The 16,315-nt window shown below is 39.7% G+C and overlaps 1 protein-coding gene across 1 annotated transcript; it reads left to right on the top strand.

Moving 5' to 3' along the window:
• The first annotated feature begins 672 nt into the window (after window positions 1–672).
• On the top strand, window positions 673–15,028 carry cenpi (centromere protein I). The gene is made up of 20 exons (XM_039813155.1): window positions 673–1,028; window positions 2,512–2,649; window positions 3,017–3,135; window positions 3,500–3,607; window positions 4,035–4,083; window positions 4,219–4,265; window positions 4,537–4,626; window positions 4,744–4,875; window positions 5,188–5,331; window positions 7,203–7,323; window positions 7,612–7,706; window positions 7,877–7,994; window positions 8,194–8,258; window positions 8,451–8,560; window positions 9,416–9,551; window positions 10,655–10,779; window positions 12,247–12,289; window positions 12,952–13,170; window positions 13,969–14,010; window positions 14,244–15,028. Exons 1-20 carry the CDS (start codon window positions 857–859, stop codon window positions 14,376–14,378), a joined length of 2,208 nt encoding a protein of 735 aa, XP_039669089.1. The 5' UTR covers window positions 673–856; the 3' UTR covers window positions 14,379–15,028.
• The last annotated feature ends 1,287 nt before the right edge of the window (window positions 15,029–16,315 follow it).

Raw genomic sequence — 16,315 nt, 5'->3', positions numbered from 1 at the left:
TTGAGATATAGGCAACAATTTAGTTTTTCTTCTATGATAGTAAACTGATGTGTTGGGGTTTTGGACGGTTGGTCAGATAAAACAAGACATTTGAATATGTTATAGGCTCTAGGAACTTTTTCTGACATTCTATAGACCAAAGCGATCATTGAGAAAATATTCAGAAGACTAATTGATAATAAAAAAGAATCATTAGTTGCAGACCTAGAGTAAAATGGAGGTGACTGCAATTTCATTTGCGATGTTCACAGGATTGAAAAATTACATTTAAAAAAACATTCAGAACCAACCCATTTTCAGAGTATCCCAGTCATTTTGAATAATTCACAGACCTCACTGCAACTAATTTCTATTAAAGACATGACAGTGCTCCCTGTGAAAAATGTTGATAGTGAGTTCTGTGGGTTATCCAGACAGTGTTTCTGTAAAGCGTTGCTGCTGCTGACATTTTTGAAATTTCATTGCTATGGGAGCACGACAAACAAATTATTATTTCAACTGCAGCATTGTATAACTATGACATCTGGCCAGTGTCACAAGCTAGTTCAATCAGAGGGCTATGTGAACACCCTATTTGTCTATTTTCTGTGTGGAATTCTTACCAGTTTTCGACGTTATTCGACGTATCCCCAGTCAGATGAACAGCTACTTGACCGGCACTAGGACGATATAATAATTGTAGTCCTAGTTGACTGTCGGTTGAAGGCAAACGGACTACAACGTCCGGGAAGCAACCGAGCGGAAATACTACAATGCGCAAGCGCAGACCAAACGGTCGCGCGGAGGATTTGAGTTTTGTTTGAATGGCTGAAGACAGAGTGGAGTACGGTGTTTTTAAGTGTTTAGCAATGTAGAAATGGCAGCTAAGTTAAACCTGTCGGGGCCGCCGGATTCCGACACGTCGTCTCCAAACGATCAGTCTGTGTCCAGCCGCAGCAATAACAGAAGTCTGAGAGTCGCAGATAAGGAGAGAAGAAAGAACGAGGCGGAGGACCCATTTGTTCTGGCCCTGAAGTACTTCTCTGACGGTAGGACTTGGCTCGGTCAATACGGTCGAAGCAGATGGTGGCGTTACTTTTACCAACGATACTAGCTAGTTAGATATCTGACCTGACGTTAACCGTTACCGCAAGGAAATATAGGATGCCGAAAGGTGGACAACGCCAGGATATAACGTTACTTATTGTGTTTTGGGGTGTAACATAGCTTTACTGGCAGCTAATGTTGCTAACTTACAGTAAAATAACGTTAGCTCTTAACTCAGTGCACGAGACAGTCCCAAAACAGAGCTAGCCTCAGCGTTAAGTCAGTATTAGTTATGTACAAACACAGACAGCAACAACATTATCAAAAGCTCAATATTGGAGGAATAACCCGACGCGTGGTTTTATGACGTCATCTGTTGCCACTGCCTGGGTTGGCCCACTTACACTGAATTAATAGTGACGGATCGGTGGTTATTATTATTATTTTTACATCTAAATGAGGTGTAATTATCATGGTTGTTGTCATATTGTATTTTATTCTTATTGTATAATGTCAACTGACATTTTCAGGAACACATAGTCATGGAAATTTGCCGAAAAGTATTGGTTAAAATGCATATGAACCCTGATCCCTAAAAGGATCACCTGAAAACATTTGGCCAACCCATCAGACTTTTTAAATTAGTTTAAACTCAAAGATCTGGACAACAAAATGATCTGTGGAGCAGTCCTATTAGCTTTTACGGCAGCATTTGGTGTTATTGACCACAAGCTTCTTCTTGAAAAGCTTGAGTGTTATGGATTTAGGCCATCTGCAGCGGCCTGTTTGGTAAGCTATTTGGTAAATAGAGTCTTCTTTAATCAAAGTTACTCAGGTAGCGTCTCTGTGGAATGTGGACTTCCTCAAAGGAGCTGCCTAGGCCCACTTTTGTATTCCATTTTTACCATCGATTTACCACTGGTACTAAAAAAACATCCTAAATTAACGACGTACACAGATGACACTACAGTATATGCAGTATGTTACACATATAATGATTCATAGATGAAGGAGATTACACCACCTTTGTGAAATCCACCACATTGTAAAAAATGTTGTTAACCCAATCTTCTAGAGCCCACTTCTAGCATACACACCTGTATCATCCAAAAACTCTTAAATAATTTTTTTAATAGGTTGTTCTGTCCTGTAAACCAAAAAGACTTATTTACAGAGCAGTTCCAGGATTCGTCATCATTAGCCACCAAATTCCTAAATATTTATGGATGTTACACTCCGCTAAACTGTAAAATCTATCCCGTGCTAGCGAATGAACGTGAAATTCACAGATTTTCGGCAGATAATACTGGAGTTTGTTCAAACAAACGGTTTGCACAGTATCGGCTCATCTGCTGTCATGTGACACAACATCAACAAACTCTGAATCTGAACTTGTTGACATTACCTCTTGTATCGGTCAGACTGTGAGTATTTTACCATTTTAAATGCATATACACACTCTGATGTTATCTCTCCCTCTTGTAGTTGAAGCAGGTACTCCTGTGTATGGGAACGATGATGTGGAGAGGAACATGGTGCTGGTGGAGAAGGTGGCCTACAGTAAAGGACTTTCCCCAGAGACCATCTCTATTATGCTGGAGTTTGCTATGAGCCTCCGTATGGGTAAGACAGTTAGCAGTAGCGGTGGACTGGGAAAAAAAACATTCATCCTCTTGGGTGCTTAACCTGTAGAGGGTCGTAGGTGGCTGGAGTCTGTCCTGCACACACCAAGCAAGTGTACACATTGGACAGTGTCTGTCACACTCTTATTCACACCTATGTAAAATTAAAGCCTAAAATTCTCCTAACCTGCCTGTTTTTGGACTGTGGGTAGAAACCAGAGAGCCCATTGCTTATGTAATTGATATGGTGTACATTGAGCACACATTATCCCCGCAATTTAAACACATGGCACACAAATTGTCTTCATTCTTTACCAAAAGTGTAGGAACACACAACTGATTTTGTTTGTGTGAATTTCTCTGTATAGGGACTATTCTATGTCCCCGGGTGCTGAAGTGTCTGATTCCTGCCACCGTGGTACCTCAGGAGGCTGTTGTTCGAGCGTTTGTATGGCTGGGGGTTGGCAAAATACCTGTCAGCACACAAGTAAGTGCAAATGAGATTTTTTTCAAATTCTTTTAATCTGTTTTCTGTTCATGAGTAATTTACAAGTATGTTGTTTGGAATATACATATTTTCTCTGTACTCTTAAAGAATATTAACATTATTGTAATTACTAAGGTTATAACTAACTATTTTAAGCAAAATGATATGATTTAAAACTACTGTTCTCTGTTCTCGTTTTAATAATATAGTAATTCAGTCATCATTAAAAAATAAGTGCATTTTAGCTTAAAAAAAAAGGAGTTTCAATTATACAATATTTAAGATGAGTGAGTGTCTGTGTACCTGCTTTTGATTGCACCATAGTTAATCCATTTGTGTGTTTACTTGCATGTACAATTTTCAGATTCTTTTCATAAAGTGGGTGTTGACTGTATTTGACATGATTGACGCAAAGGACCAACTTCGAGCTATCTATGGCTTCATCTTTAGCTTCGTCACAGAGGAAAATCTGGTATGTGTGCTGATGATCTTTGCATTGTTCTAGTAAGATGGCATCAAATCAAATTTGTATACTATTCATAATCATTAACACTTCTTTGAGCAACAAATTTATGGTTTACTAAGCTCATTTGTCATTTAAATGACATGTATATTTGTATCCGCAAGCTATTTTTCTGTTTATGGATGTTGTGCCTTGTTTGAGACACAGACATTAAAAGAAGGTTAATTTCTGCCTGACCAGGCAGATAATGCGTTTATTTGGTTAAGGCATATAAAACATTCATTACAAAAGAGGGTTGTGCTGTCCTGTTTGTTCACATGTGAACGATTGTCCGCTTACCGGTGTAATGAAATGACTGCAGCACTGTAACGCGATAAGGGATCCACTAAACAACTGCTGAGATGTGAACTCATTATCTTTTGTCACATTATTTCAGTGTCCTTTCATCTGCCATCTGCTGTACCTTTTGACCAGAAAGGAAAGTGGTAAGTTAGACATTTTCACACCTGAAATATGATTGCAATGCAATTTTTTTTCGGTTTACTCCATTATTTCCTCTTTTCAATATTCTTATCACTTCTGTAAGCATTATTGACAGCTTCATTTTTTTCTCGTTGTAGTGCGAGTCTTCAGAGTCAGGAAGCTACTGGAGCTACAGTCGAAACTGGTAAAGCTGCTGCTGATTTGATGTCCTCTGCAGCCATTTATCAAAGCTAGTACATTATTGCCTTACCCAGTAAAAAATAATCTATTCAATGAGAAATCCCAGGATGTTTTTTTTTTCCTACACTCTGTGCATTATTCCCATGAGAGGCTACCCTTTCCACTATCATTGGTTATTGTTGTATTCTGCATTATTAGGACACAAAAAAATCAAAAAAAGAGATTTCAAGTACAAAGATGTGTCATATTGAGCGTGTTGATATTGTTTTCTTTAGGGAAGGCAGCCGTTCCTCCTGAATCTACTGTCACTTTACAAAGTGTTTTGCCCTGAACTGGTGACACTCTCCATCCCATCACGAATTAAGGTTTGCGCATGGACCGTGCAGTTGATGCTCATTCTGCCGTCATGTTATGTATATGTTACTTTATTACCATCATCTCTAAAGCACCAACACAATTGTATGTTTTCTGTTTTCTTGCAGAGTGTGTTTAGGAACCACAATATGCCCTGGAGATCAGCGTTGATTGCGGTCCAGAAGAGGGACGGTTCCCAGGCTGCCTCCAGCATCAGTCTGGCCTCCACAGTCAAAGATAAGACCAACCCCAGGAAAAGGGTATGGAAGTCTATTTACATTTTTTAGATGCACTGCTTGCTTACCGTGTTCCCAATCACTCCTGCTACACTACAGTTACTGCTGCCGCTTCCAGCATTTCATCAGCCCCACCTCGGCAAAATGCTAAAGTATAATTGCAGGGAACAACATGGTCAGAAGATAATGTCAAGTATCCTATCTATAAAGTATATATTTGTAATTAATCGGTAAATCATGATTTTAGCCCTTTGTTAATTTCAGGGAATAAAAAAATAAATACTAGCCCATCTTGCCCTTATTTATTTTCTTGTTTTACTGTGCTTTCTTTCTTAGAAACACTGCCACCTGGTCTTGCCAGCATTGTGTTCTGTAGTTAATAAAGAGGCTCAGACTGAGCCGTCCTCCAGCAGAAAGGTGGTCCCCCTGGTACAGCTCCACTCTTTTGCTCAGCTCCTGGAAAATATGCACCTTATAGAGGTAATTTCTTCTGGGACAAATCTCTGAGTTCTGTATCCGTGGGGTGCTCACACTGGGGCTGCCTCAGCCTCTTTACTGTCTTGCTTCTTCTCAATCTTTCCCTCTTTCTTCTCCCATCTACCTCAGTGTCCAGATAAAATATTGTTTAACCATGAAGATTATTAGTCATTTAAGCAGCAGAATAAAATGTATGCCAGTTTCTCCATGCCATTAAGATGTGCAACCACAGTCTGTGTAAATTGTGATGTACCCTCACAGCCACAGGGTGGTGCTGTGTCACTGTTATATTTTTTGTCTGTACATCCTAGTAGGCCACTAACAACTTTGTCCTCGAGAATCCTCCACATCAGAGGTGGCCTAGGACTGTAATTTTTTTTATCAGGTTAGAGCGTAAAAGCACAGTGCTTATCCTTTTTGTAGGCCATAGTTCTTTTTACAAATATGGTTATGTATCTATCCTATATGAGTAATGAAAGTGAGATGAGATGTATCTGAGTAATGCATTTGACAAAGTTTTAATAGCAAATGGTCATTTAAAGAGGCCTCTCTATAAATGTGTATTTGCCCTGCAGATTCAGTGACCTGATGAACTAATATAAGTCATTTTAAATGGCTCGCAGACTTTTATGCGTCACGCTACATAAATTCACCTCTCTCACAGCGCCTACAAAGCCAACGTGAGCAATAAGGCTTATGGACGACGATAACATCAACTGTGTTTATTGCCAAGAAAGCCCTACATTTTCCGTATCTTAGGCAAGACAGATGAGTACAGTCAATCACGTTCATAAATCTATTCAGCATAGGCATTGACAAAGGATCATTGATTAGTTCCCTCATTGCCTATACTCTTGTTATCAAAAGCCGAATGGTGCTTTCACAGTTTAATGATACAGTTGCTCCATAATTATTGAGGAGCTGAGCTGTGTCCATTCACAGTCTGTCTTCTCCTCATTCTAATTTATTATTCTTACCAAGTCCCCATATTGGGAGGCTGCTGTTCATACACAATAAGTGACTGTATCTTCTATACAGTGGGAGGGCAGAAATGTCCCAGTGCTGGTATTATGGGGATTACTGAATACTTGAATTAGCTCAGTAGCGGATTGGTGGCCCAGTGAATGAAAACAAGGACATGAGCATTAGTTTATTCTTATTATGTAGCAGGTAAACAGATTGATTTGAAACAGATTGTTATTAAAGTGCACATTTTATGCTTTTTACCTTTCCTTTATTGTGTTATATATCTGTTTTGTGCCTGTAATGGGTTTACAAAGTGAAAAAGCCCAAAGTCCACCCCAAAGGGACTTACCATCTCCAACAGAAAACACTGTTCACAAACTGCTCCAAACAGCTCTATTGTAGTCCAGCCTTTACTTCCGTGACGAACAGGCGTCACTTTGTAACACGTTATAATGCTCGCCTAGCTGCTAGCGTGGCACGCACTCATACTCTGCTTCTGACTGGCTAGTAGTCCTTACCTAGCTGCTGTGCATGTGCAACTCCCAACAAAGATGGAACAGAAGTGAGATGCCTCACTCTGTAGCTAAAACAGAGAGCTCAACACACAGGGTGAAAAGAGGAGCTGCAGCAATGTGTAGTACAACAAACATATGGTGTTTTTTTGAAAATTAAACCATGTAAACCTATTCTGATATAACCTCTAAATACAATTATGAACCTGGAAATTAGCATAATATGAGCACTTTAATGCAGTGGTTAACTTTGTGAGTAAAGTTACTTGGGAATATGAGTTTTGTTTTCCCAGCTCTTCTCTGTGCTTCTTTGGATTTATGGTGGTTTGATTATTTTAGCCTCTCAATCATACTTAATTGTATGTGTTTCCTATTTCTTAATTTTACCTCCCCCAGCTGCCCGCTCAGATGGGCTCACTGCTGGGCTCCAGTCTGGCACTGCAGTACCTGGACTGTGTACAGGATGAGTCTGCCCTCCTACGCCTCAACTTCTGGCTAGGCTACGCCCTCCACGAAGGTAAAGGGGGGCGGGGGGAGCGACTACCGAACTGTTGTGACATCTTCTATCAGGAAGATTCATCCAAAGCAAAGCTGACCTTGAGTTGAACCCAAACACATCGCCTAGTTGGCATATCAAAAGGGTTCTTTCTGAGAGGGTTTAAAAGAGAGTGGGTGAGGGCGAGGGGGGGGGGGTCTCACTGTGTGAAGATGCAGTGAATCTGGATTCCTCTACCATTTTCTTTTTTTCTCTTGACTTTTCCACTTACTAAATACCTTTTTTTTTTTTTTTGCTATTTGTGTTAAGAATTTTTGTTCTGCGGCGATGGAGGAGCCTCCCAGAATTCCGAAGAAGCTCTGCAGTTTTTGAACAAGTTGCTGTCTACACAGCACTTTCTCCAGGTGAGCATCACACTTCAGGCTCTGATAGCTGCCTCTCTACCTCACAGCTGTCATTCACTGTTCCCTGTATTTATTAACCTGCACCCACATGCTTAGCTGACGCTGCACTGTAAAACCACAGTCAAACAATGATTTGACAATGTTCTTAATTTGTCACATTTCTCCACCAGGAGGGGTTTTCCAGTTCAGAGGCTTTTCTCTACAAATTTCTCACTGTTTGGGATGGTTCCCTCCTCCGCCCACAGATCCTCGGCCTGCTGAGCAACATTCCTGTTATCCCCAGTTCCCGTGAGTCTTCAATGGGTCATGTCTGTCTTCACATTTCGTGTTCTGTCTTTGTCTATCTCCGTCAAACATACACACAACACAACCTTGCTCCTCTCTAGAGTAAAATCACGTTGGCAAGGCCTGTCATATTGTGCCATGTCCTAATTGCATTTAATTATATAGTTTGTGCAGCTGTAACCTTCTGTCTCCACTTCTTCAGAAATCAGACGGCTTCTGTTTGAGCCCCTCATGCAGCTTTTCTTTACATCTTCACTGTTTTTCAAGGTAGGTTTTCCTCCCTGTGGCAGAATGAGCTCTATTTGTACTTGAATTTAAAAAGCTTCTGCTATAATTTAGATAGATAACATTAAGTGTTTGTCTTGTTATTATAAAGCACTCAGTTTGGGTCCTTTTTATTAGCTCAGTGGTTAAACTGCAGTATACTTAGTGCTTTTCCTCTTTATCATGTGTCTGCAGTGTGGACTGATGGAGTGTCTAAACAATATGCTGTTAAAGTGGCTGACCTGGCACTCAGTGTATGCTCTGGAGGACGACTTGGACATCAGCCTCAACAGCCACACCTCCATGTAAGTCTTACATCTACTTCCTGTTACTTGATTATGCCCTGAGCATAAAAAAGCAATATACCTGAAACACTTTGTGAATTGACTTGAGAGCATAGGGGCCATAGCTTGTTTAGTTTTTACTTTCAAGCCAAGAAATGTCTTCTCACTACCACTCACAGATGAAATAAAAGTGTTACTTACTGTGGGATTATGTAATGAAAATATTTCTGAATTGATTTACCTAATTTTGTTATAGATATGAGGCTTAATAATTATATTAATTTTAGTTATCTAATTTTCTTCAGATTAAATCATGACTGATTTACTATACAGCAACTTTTTTTAGCTTTAATTTAAGCCACCTTGTATCCACTAGCAACCAAAGCAACTCAGGCAGAAGTGTGTATTGACACAGTCGGTGTGTTTTCCCTGTTGGTTTTAAACCCATTTATCCATCAAATCCTTTAATTGAAATTTGTTTGCCAAAAAACAGCCCTAATCTCCAGTTAAATGATTTTCCAGCTTCCAAATGAAGGCGTGGAGTCAGTGTCAGTCATGTTTAAATACCTGGGCTTCATCAGTATCGAGTCCTCACAACAAATTATCCAGAAGTGGAGGGATCCATTTTTTATTCACTGCCATTTCAAAACTTACCTCTGATATTTAGCCAGAGTACAGTTCAGAGATTAGATGTATGAATCATTGATTGTGTATTAATGTACACTTTCCCAGCATCACTCTTGATTCAGTGTTTGTAATGAAATGCCACGTGCCTGATTTGGGAGCTTTCTTCTGTCATATCAGAGACCTGAGTGAATCCTCCAATGGCATTCTGGTTAAAGTGTGTGTCTGACTCTGCTCTGCCCTCTGTCCCAGAAACATGACTCTATCAGGGTTCAAGGATTCAGTGATGGAGCTGGTTGACTTTGTGGGTCGGCTGGCCTCTGTGGGCCTTCAGCTTGAAGGCTGCCACTCTCTCCTCCTCAGCTTCATTCTGGACTTCTATGAGACGGTAAATGATCTGATGCTAGTGATTGAATCTGCTTTGTGGCTTTCTTTTAGGTATGATGCAACCTGTGCCTTGGCTTTACTGGTGCTATTTAAGGATCCTCTCCACTCAAATATGTGCTTTGCTTATTGCTACTTCACTTGGATGTTTGAGCTTCACTTTGCAGAATAATGTATGTGCAGAGTTTAGTGTGTATGGTGTGTAATAGTGTATGTGCACTAGAAGCCTGTTTTCATCCATTGAAGAGGGAGCTCACCTTGAGTCTGAGTTTACCATTGGAACACAAGAGCATGAATTTGTGAAATCGCAGGGAGCCTTTCGTGGTCCAACATGTAACTTATACAAGTGTGTTGTTGAAATCTATAACTTGTAGTGCACATACGCTAACATTTTACTTGAAATAGGACAGCAGTTAAAGTTTTGAAATTAAAAATATTCATAGATTATTTTTAATGAGGGAGAAAAGTAGATGTATTTAAATATATATATTCATTTTTTTTTTTTATGAAAAAACCCCCCCGCATTGGACACAAGTTATTATTCAAAGTAGAGTATTTGTATTACTTAAAACCTGTCTGGAGGGGACCTTGGCTTTCCTGGTCAAGTCAGCAGCAGCAGCAGCAGCAGCACATAGAACATAAGAAATAAAGGTTACAAAACATACAAGACAGACTTGAAATAAATTAGATAAAATATGGAAAGATTAATGCAGGATCCCAAAAAAGCAGATCAGCAGGATAAAGAAAAGATTCATGAAATAACGGCCGGAAATATAACAAGAAATATAAAATGAGATCCGAAATACTTGAGAATAAATGCATGAAATGAATGAATAAAATCCCCTTAAGAATATATCTTAATATTCCAACCAAATAAACATTTTAGAGACACTGATAGGTTTGGCTTGGCTTGCCTCAAATTCAGAAAGGGTTTGGAAGCCTGCAAGGAGATTGGGTTATGTCTGACTAGAACATGTTACAATAAATGCAAAGTTCAGCGTGTCATGATTAAAGCTTCAGCAGTGAGATAATACTGTATGTTGGCTTATATGCCTTTCACTTTTAACTCTCTGTGGGTCTTTATTCCATATTTCCCTCCTCTCCCAGGTGTGTGACACGTTTCTGAAGTATGGGCTCCCCCTCGTGGTGATACCTCCAACTGGAGTTTTTTACCCAGCCCTGTTTGCCTCTGACCCTGTTAGCGTGGACAGACTGGCCTACATCATGTACAGGTGGGGACTCTTCATCTCTATGCTACAACCTGCCATGATGCATTACCATGAATCCCACTGCTTCTCTTTGCAAGACCCAGCCTGCATAGCATTCAAGTGCTAGGATTGGCCAGACCTAACCCTAACCACTCGAGGTCACTGCCTAACCTCAACCATCTGCCTGACCACTCAGCTGGTACGCAGGACAGGTCTTGCCAAGAAAAGCAGTTGGATTCATAATAGGGCTGCACGATATTAGGAAAATATCTAATTGCGATTATTTTGACTGATCTTGCGATTGCGATATGATTCACGATATTGGAGGGAATGATCATTTTTGTTAGCCTGACAATCCAGACCCACATCAAGATGTTGGGTCTGGGAACTCACCATTGGCAGGGCTCAATCCGAGGGGCGGGATAAACGGTTGTCTTTCAAATTCCCTCTGCACTCGTAGCCAACCAGAGCAACGATAGTTGCTAGATTAAACTTTTGCCGTATCCAGTCGGCAAAACTCCGAACACATCTTCCTTTTTTAAGAATGACTTGAGTGCTTAACTCCAAGTCTTCCAGAGTCGCGGCCAAAGCTGATTCGAAAGACCGCGGTTTGCCAGCAGCAGCAGCCATCTTCTTTGTTTTCAAGTAGCAGGGAATTCACGCGGAACCGTCGCAACCCTGCTGTCCTTATGTTAAGCCCGCCCACCGACTCTATACACGACGTGATTGGCCTGACCAGAATTTCCAGCTCACAAGCCAACAGAGAGTTGCTAGACTGACCCTGGCTGCAGATTACATTTGCTGCAGCTAGGGTGCGTCCAGATTTCTAGGCTACATTTTTGTATCATTATTCTCATTTTCATTGAAAAATATAAATAAATAAAAATTATTTGAAGTGTGTTTTTGCAAGTATCTGTACCAAAAAAAGATTTTTTTCTTTAGCCTCTAGGATCAATAACAAATATTGATTCCCCCTGCGATTTGGATATTGCACTAGTTGATATTGCGATTTCGATAAAATTGCGATTAATTTTGCAGCCCTAATTCATAATAATAATAATAATAATAATAACGCTACCATGATGCATACATTAGCATCACCCGTTAAAGTAGTATTTCATATTTTGATGGATATTTGATGACAATGAACAGAACTGGAATCAAATGGCTAAATTAAACGTATATGTTAAGGCATGATTTATGATAATGAGAGGTAATGCACTTAAGCCCTCTTCTCCTTTTTATATAGAATTCAAGCGTCATTTGTAACTCCAGGCTTTAATAACACAAACCCTTTACAGTGTCGACTAATTGACTGCACCCCAGGGCTCTGAAGTAATTCTGCCAAAGCTGAGCGTAAAAATGCCACGGCAAAGTAAAATTGGAACGTAATTGCATTATATTTTTTGACAGCCCATAGAGAATAAACTGTTATGCAGTAATTCATGATCACAGAGGTCACTGGTTTTTTCGTGTTTCTTTTTTGTTCAGGTACAAGGTGAACTTGACATCAGCCAAGAGTCAAGAAAAAGAGGTAAAAAAATAAATAAAACTACCTTGTTCTTGCTATATATGTTTGAAAATTAAATATGATGTGATTTGCATTGCAGCAATACTGTAAGAGTACATTTTGGTCCATTGCACCAATTACTTGGCATACAATGTGAAGGAAATGATTTTCTATTCGCAGTGATTTGATTAGAAGAGCTAATTTAACAGTTGCTGTATCTCAACCCATGGGTTTTGAATGCATTTCTTGTGATTGCATATACATTTTAAGCAATTAGCTGGTGTGCTCTTCCGAAGTGACTTGCAGTTTGTTTTAAATCACTTTGGTCACTTTTATAGATTTTTCATCTCTCTTCGTCTAGCTCTTCAGGAATTCACATGCATCTACCTACATCTGCTAACCTTTAATACCCTCTCAGATGAGGACTTAAGAAGTTGTTGATTTTAATACATCTGCCACTGTGGGCTGTGAATTTACAAGTACATATCAGGCAGCCAGCACACTCCCCTGGAAATGTCAGAGGCACTTTTTTATTAAGAAATATGGACTTGGTAAATAGCATGCAAATTAACCAGCACATCAGATGTGGAGCTCTGCAGATATGGAGAGTGGTTTACTTTCTTTCTTCACTTTATTTTGCTTGCTTTGTTCTCATTTTGTCGCTCCCTTTCAATTCTGTTTTTCAGCAGGCCTTTCACATCAGCCGCCAGACGTTCCGCGAGTTCAACCACTACGCAGTCGTCATGGTCAACTGCCTGTGGAACTCCAAAATGTTTCAACCAGGCATGGGTGTACAGCTGGGAGAGGAGCTGCTGCTCAAGAGCAACGTGCCACAATACTGGGCGAGCTTCGACCTCGTCCACCACCCTGCCTTCATGAGCTACGCCGTCGACTTTCACCAGAAGGTGAGTGTGCACCGTTCAGGATGTCTTGTGTCTTACAAAGATACTTAAGTAGGATCCGACAAATTCTTTCTTCTAGTATGTTCCCTATGTACAGGGTTTCCGTGGGGTCTTAAAAAGTCTAAAATTTCAAAATCAAAATTTCAGGCCTAAAAGTCTTAAATTTGTTAGTGTTGTGTTCTAGGTCTTAAATTATTTTAAACCAGTCTTAATTTCCCTACGTCCATGTAACGCTACCTCTAATGCTCACTGAAAGTTTTTATTTTTTATTCCGTGGTGTAGTTCTTTCTTTCGCTTGTCTAAATATAATTAGCTGTATATTTACAGATTTTTTTTTTTCAATTTTAATAAGTTTAACTTTGCAAGTACTTTTGTGACTCTACATTTCATTGTACTTTCCTGTTGTGATATAGGTCTTAAATTTCATTCATAAAGGTCTTAAAAAGTCTTAAATTTGACTTGTTGAAACCTGCAGAAACCCTGTATGTACCTCTTGCTTGTTTTTAAACTGTGAGATGCGCTTGATGGATCAGCGTGCAGCTGCCAGTCTGTACAGTTTGGTTAATGGACTTACAGGCAAGACAAGGAGACAAATGTGGTATTAATGGGTCTTTTATAGAAGATACATTAATACAGAAGGACATTTTATTATTAATGGATGCCGTGTGAGACGTGGTTTTCATCATGTTAAATAATACACATACCTTTTTTTGGTTCAGTACAGCTCCAACATCCAGCAGCGATCTTGTGAGATTTAGCAGGGTGGGCTGACAATGAATATTAATGTTCTCTCTTTATCAGTGTTGGCCGGGCAGAAAGGACATGGACCTCAATTCCATAAAGGTACGAGGGCTCTCCTTTTTATTTCTGCATTTATTATAGAAGTCACATGTAGTTTGATGTGCATCAGTGATATTTCAGAGATTAAGGGAGGTTGCTTTGATCATAGAAACCTTCAGATGTGACTGTGTGTGTGTGTGTGTGTGTGTGTGTGTGTGTGTGTGTGTGTGTGTGTGTGTGTGTGTGTGTGTGTGTGTGTGTGTGTGTGTGTGTGTGTGTGTGTGTGTGTTTTTCAGCATTCCAAGCCATGGAGCTGGTACTTGGAGTATCTCTTCAGTCAAGGTTATGACGGCCTTAAACAGTTTGTTCAGAGCAACATCAGCCGGCAGAAGGCAGCAGGCGACGGGCAGGGCAACAGCTTGTCCACATAGCAGAGGTAGATGATCAACTCAATGGAGAGGAAAAACCACCACTTGCATCTTACCCATTTAAAACAAAAAAAGAAAGACTTGTACATATTTCATTTCCTCGTTTCCTGTATCTTTTTATGTACATAGATGTATCTCTCTTATTGTGTATTCTTCCTTATAGTATTATAGTCTATTGAGTGATAATAGACCATAAAGCCCAGAAGAACTGTCAGTAGAAGGTTTAAGTTCAGTGAATACACATTCAACAGGAAGATGGTATGTTAATTGCAACAACAACAAAAAAAAACTGAGAAGGGGATCATTGGTAACGCACGTTCATTTGTCAGGGCGGTGAGAAATATCCACAAAATCTTTTACATCACAGAACAAACTTAACTTATGTTCGACATAAATGTTGACATACTAAAGAATAAGAGTAACCCAACTTGAAATGGTTCTTTTTCAGTATTTTCTACTTTCTTTGCAATAAAATCAGTCAATCTTTGTTTAATGTTAACACAGCGATCTTGAACCATACTGTTTTTGCGTTGTATTCTTCTTGTACAGCTTGCCAAAACCTGACTCTTGCACCTTGTTGAAAATAAATAAGTGTAAGACTTTTTATTATATAAAAACAAATAAAATCAATCTGTTGTGTCTTGATAACATCATACTGCAGTACGTCACACTTAACAAGCGTCTTGGTCTCGTGCCCTCATGTGAACCGGAGTTTTTTTTTGCCTACCAGTATGTCCAGTGGGATCAGTTGTTTGAGAATCTGTTTTATGGATAAGTATTCTTCAGTGGGTCGCTCTGCCATCTGGAAAGCAGCATTTTGCTTTGATTGAGGGACCCATCTGGATGGTGCTCCTCGGCTATTTCTGAAAAACGCTGGATGAAATCATTGTATGCCAGGTACATGCAGTGATCAGCTCCGTCTGTGGCATATGGACCCAGAACATGTCAAATACTTAAGTGTTGTGCTTGTGTTTTCTAAATTAAACCTTCATATCACTAGTTTGGAAGCCACACAGAAAGGAGGATCAGTAACTTCCACAGGTACCCCAAAACATAAACTGCAATGTCACTACTTAATGGCTGCAAGTCGAATATTTCTTTGATTACTCATCGTTTTGGCATTTTTTATTTTTTATTTTAGAGCCCATGATTACATCTTTACATGTTTTGTCTTTTCCAAGCCAACAGTCCCCAAACCCCAAAGATATCCGATTTAGTAGTTTGTATTAAAGTGATGGTTCGGAGTAACTCACCCTAGGGTCCTTTGCACCATGACCTCGAGCCAAACACCCCCCCAGAAGCTTTTTTCACCTGGGTCTAACATTGGGAGAGTTAGCTAGAGTAGCATTATCAGCTGAATAGCTTAGCGCAGGGGCTAATGGACCCACGTTTGTATCTTGTAAGTTACCCCACTAATAATGCCCGAAATGATACCAAACGTCTACAAGTAGTACAAATAGGTTATGTACTCATAAAACGATGGATTGGAAAGTTTGTAAGTACACCAGAAGTTTATGAACACTTGCCTGCTCTCTTCCGCTCTCTGTTGCTGCTGCTGCTACCTGCAGTTAGACGAGTGCTTAGGGCCGTCTACAAATTACTACACCGAAAAGAGATACAACAAAAATATTTATTAATTTGATTAAATAAGGTAATGTCTCCAAACTTACCTCAATTATAACTTGTCTCCTGCTAGTTATGCTACAGCACTTACTTTAAAAAAAAAAAGTTAAATTAATAAATATTTTTGTTGCATCTCTTTTCGGTGTTGTAATTTGTAGACGGCCCTAAGCACTCGTCTTACAGCAGCAACAACAACAGCAGAGAGCAGAAGCCAGCAGGCAAATGTTATTTACATAAATTTCTGGTGTACTTACAAACTTTCCAATCCATCGTTTTATGAGAGCATAACCTATTTGTACTACTTGTAGACGTTTGGT

Source organism: Perca fluviatilis, chromosome 10 (genome assembly GCF_010015445.1).
Source record: "Perca fluviatilis chromosome 10, GENO_Pfluv_1.0, whole genome shotgun sequence".
Classification (NCBI taxonomy): Eukaryota; Metazoa; Chordata; class Actinopteri; order Perciformes; family Percidae; genus Perca; species Perca fluviatilis.
This window is presented reverse-complemented; position numbering and strand designations above follow the sequence as displayed.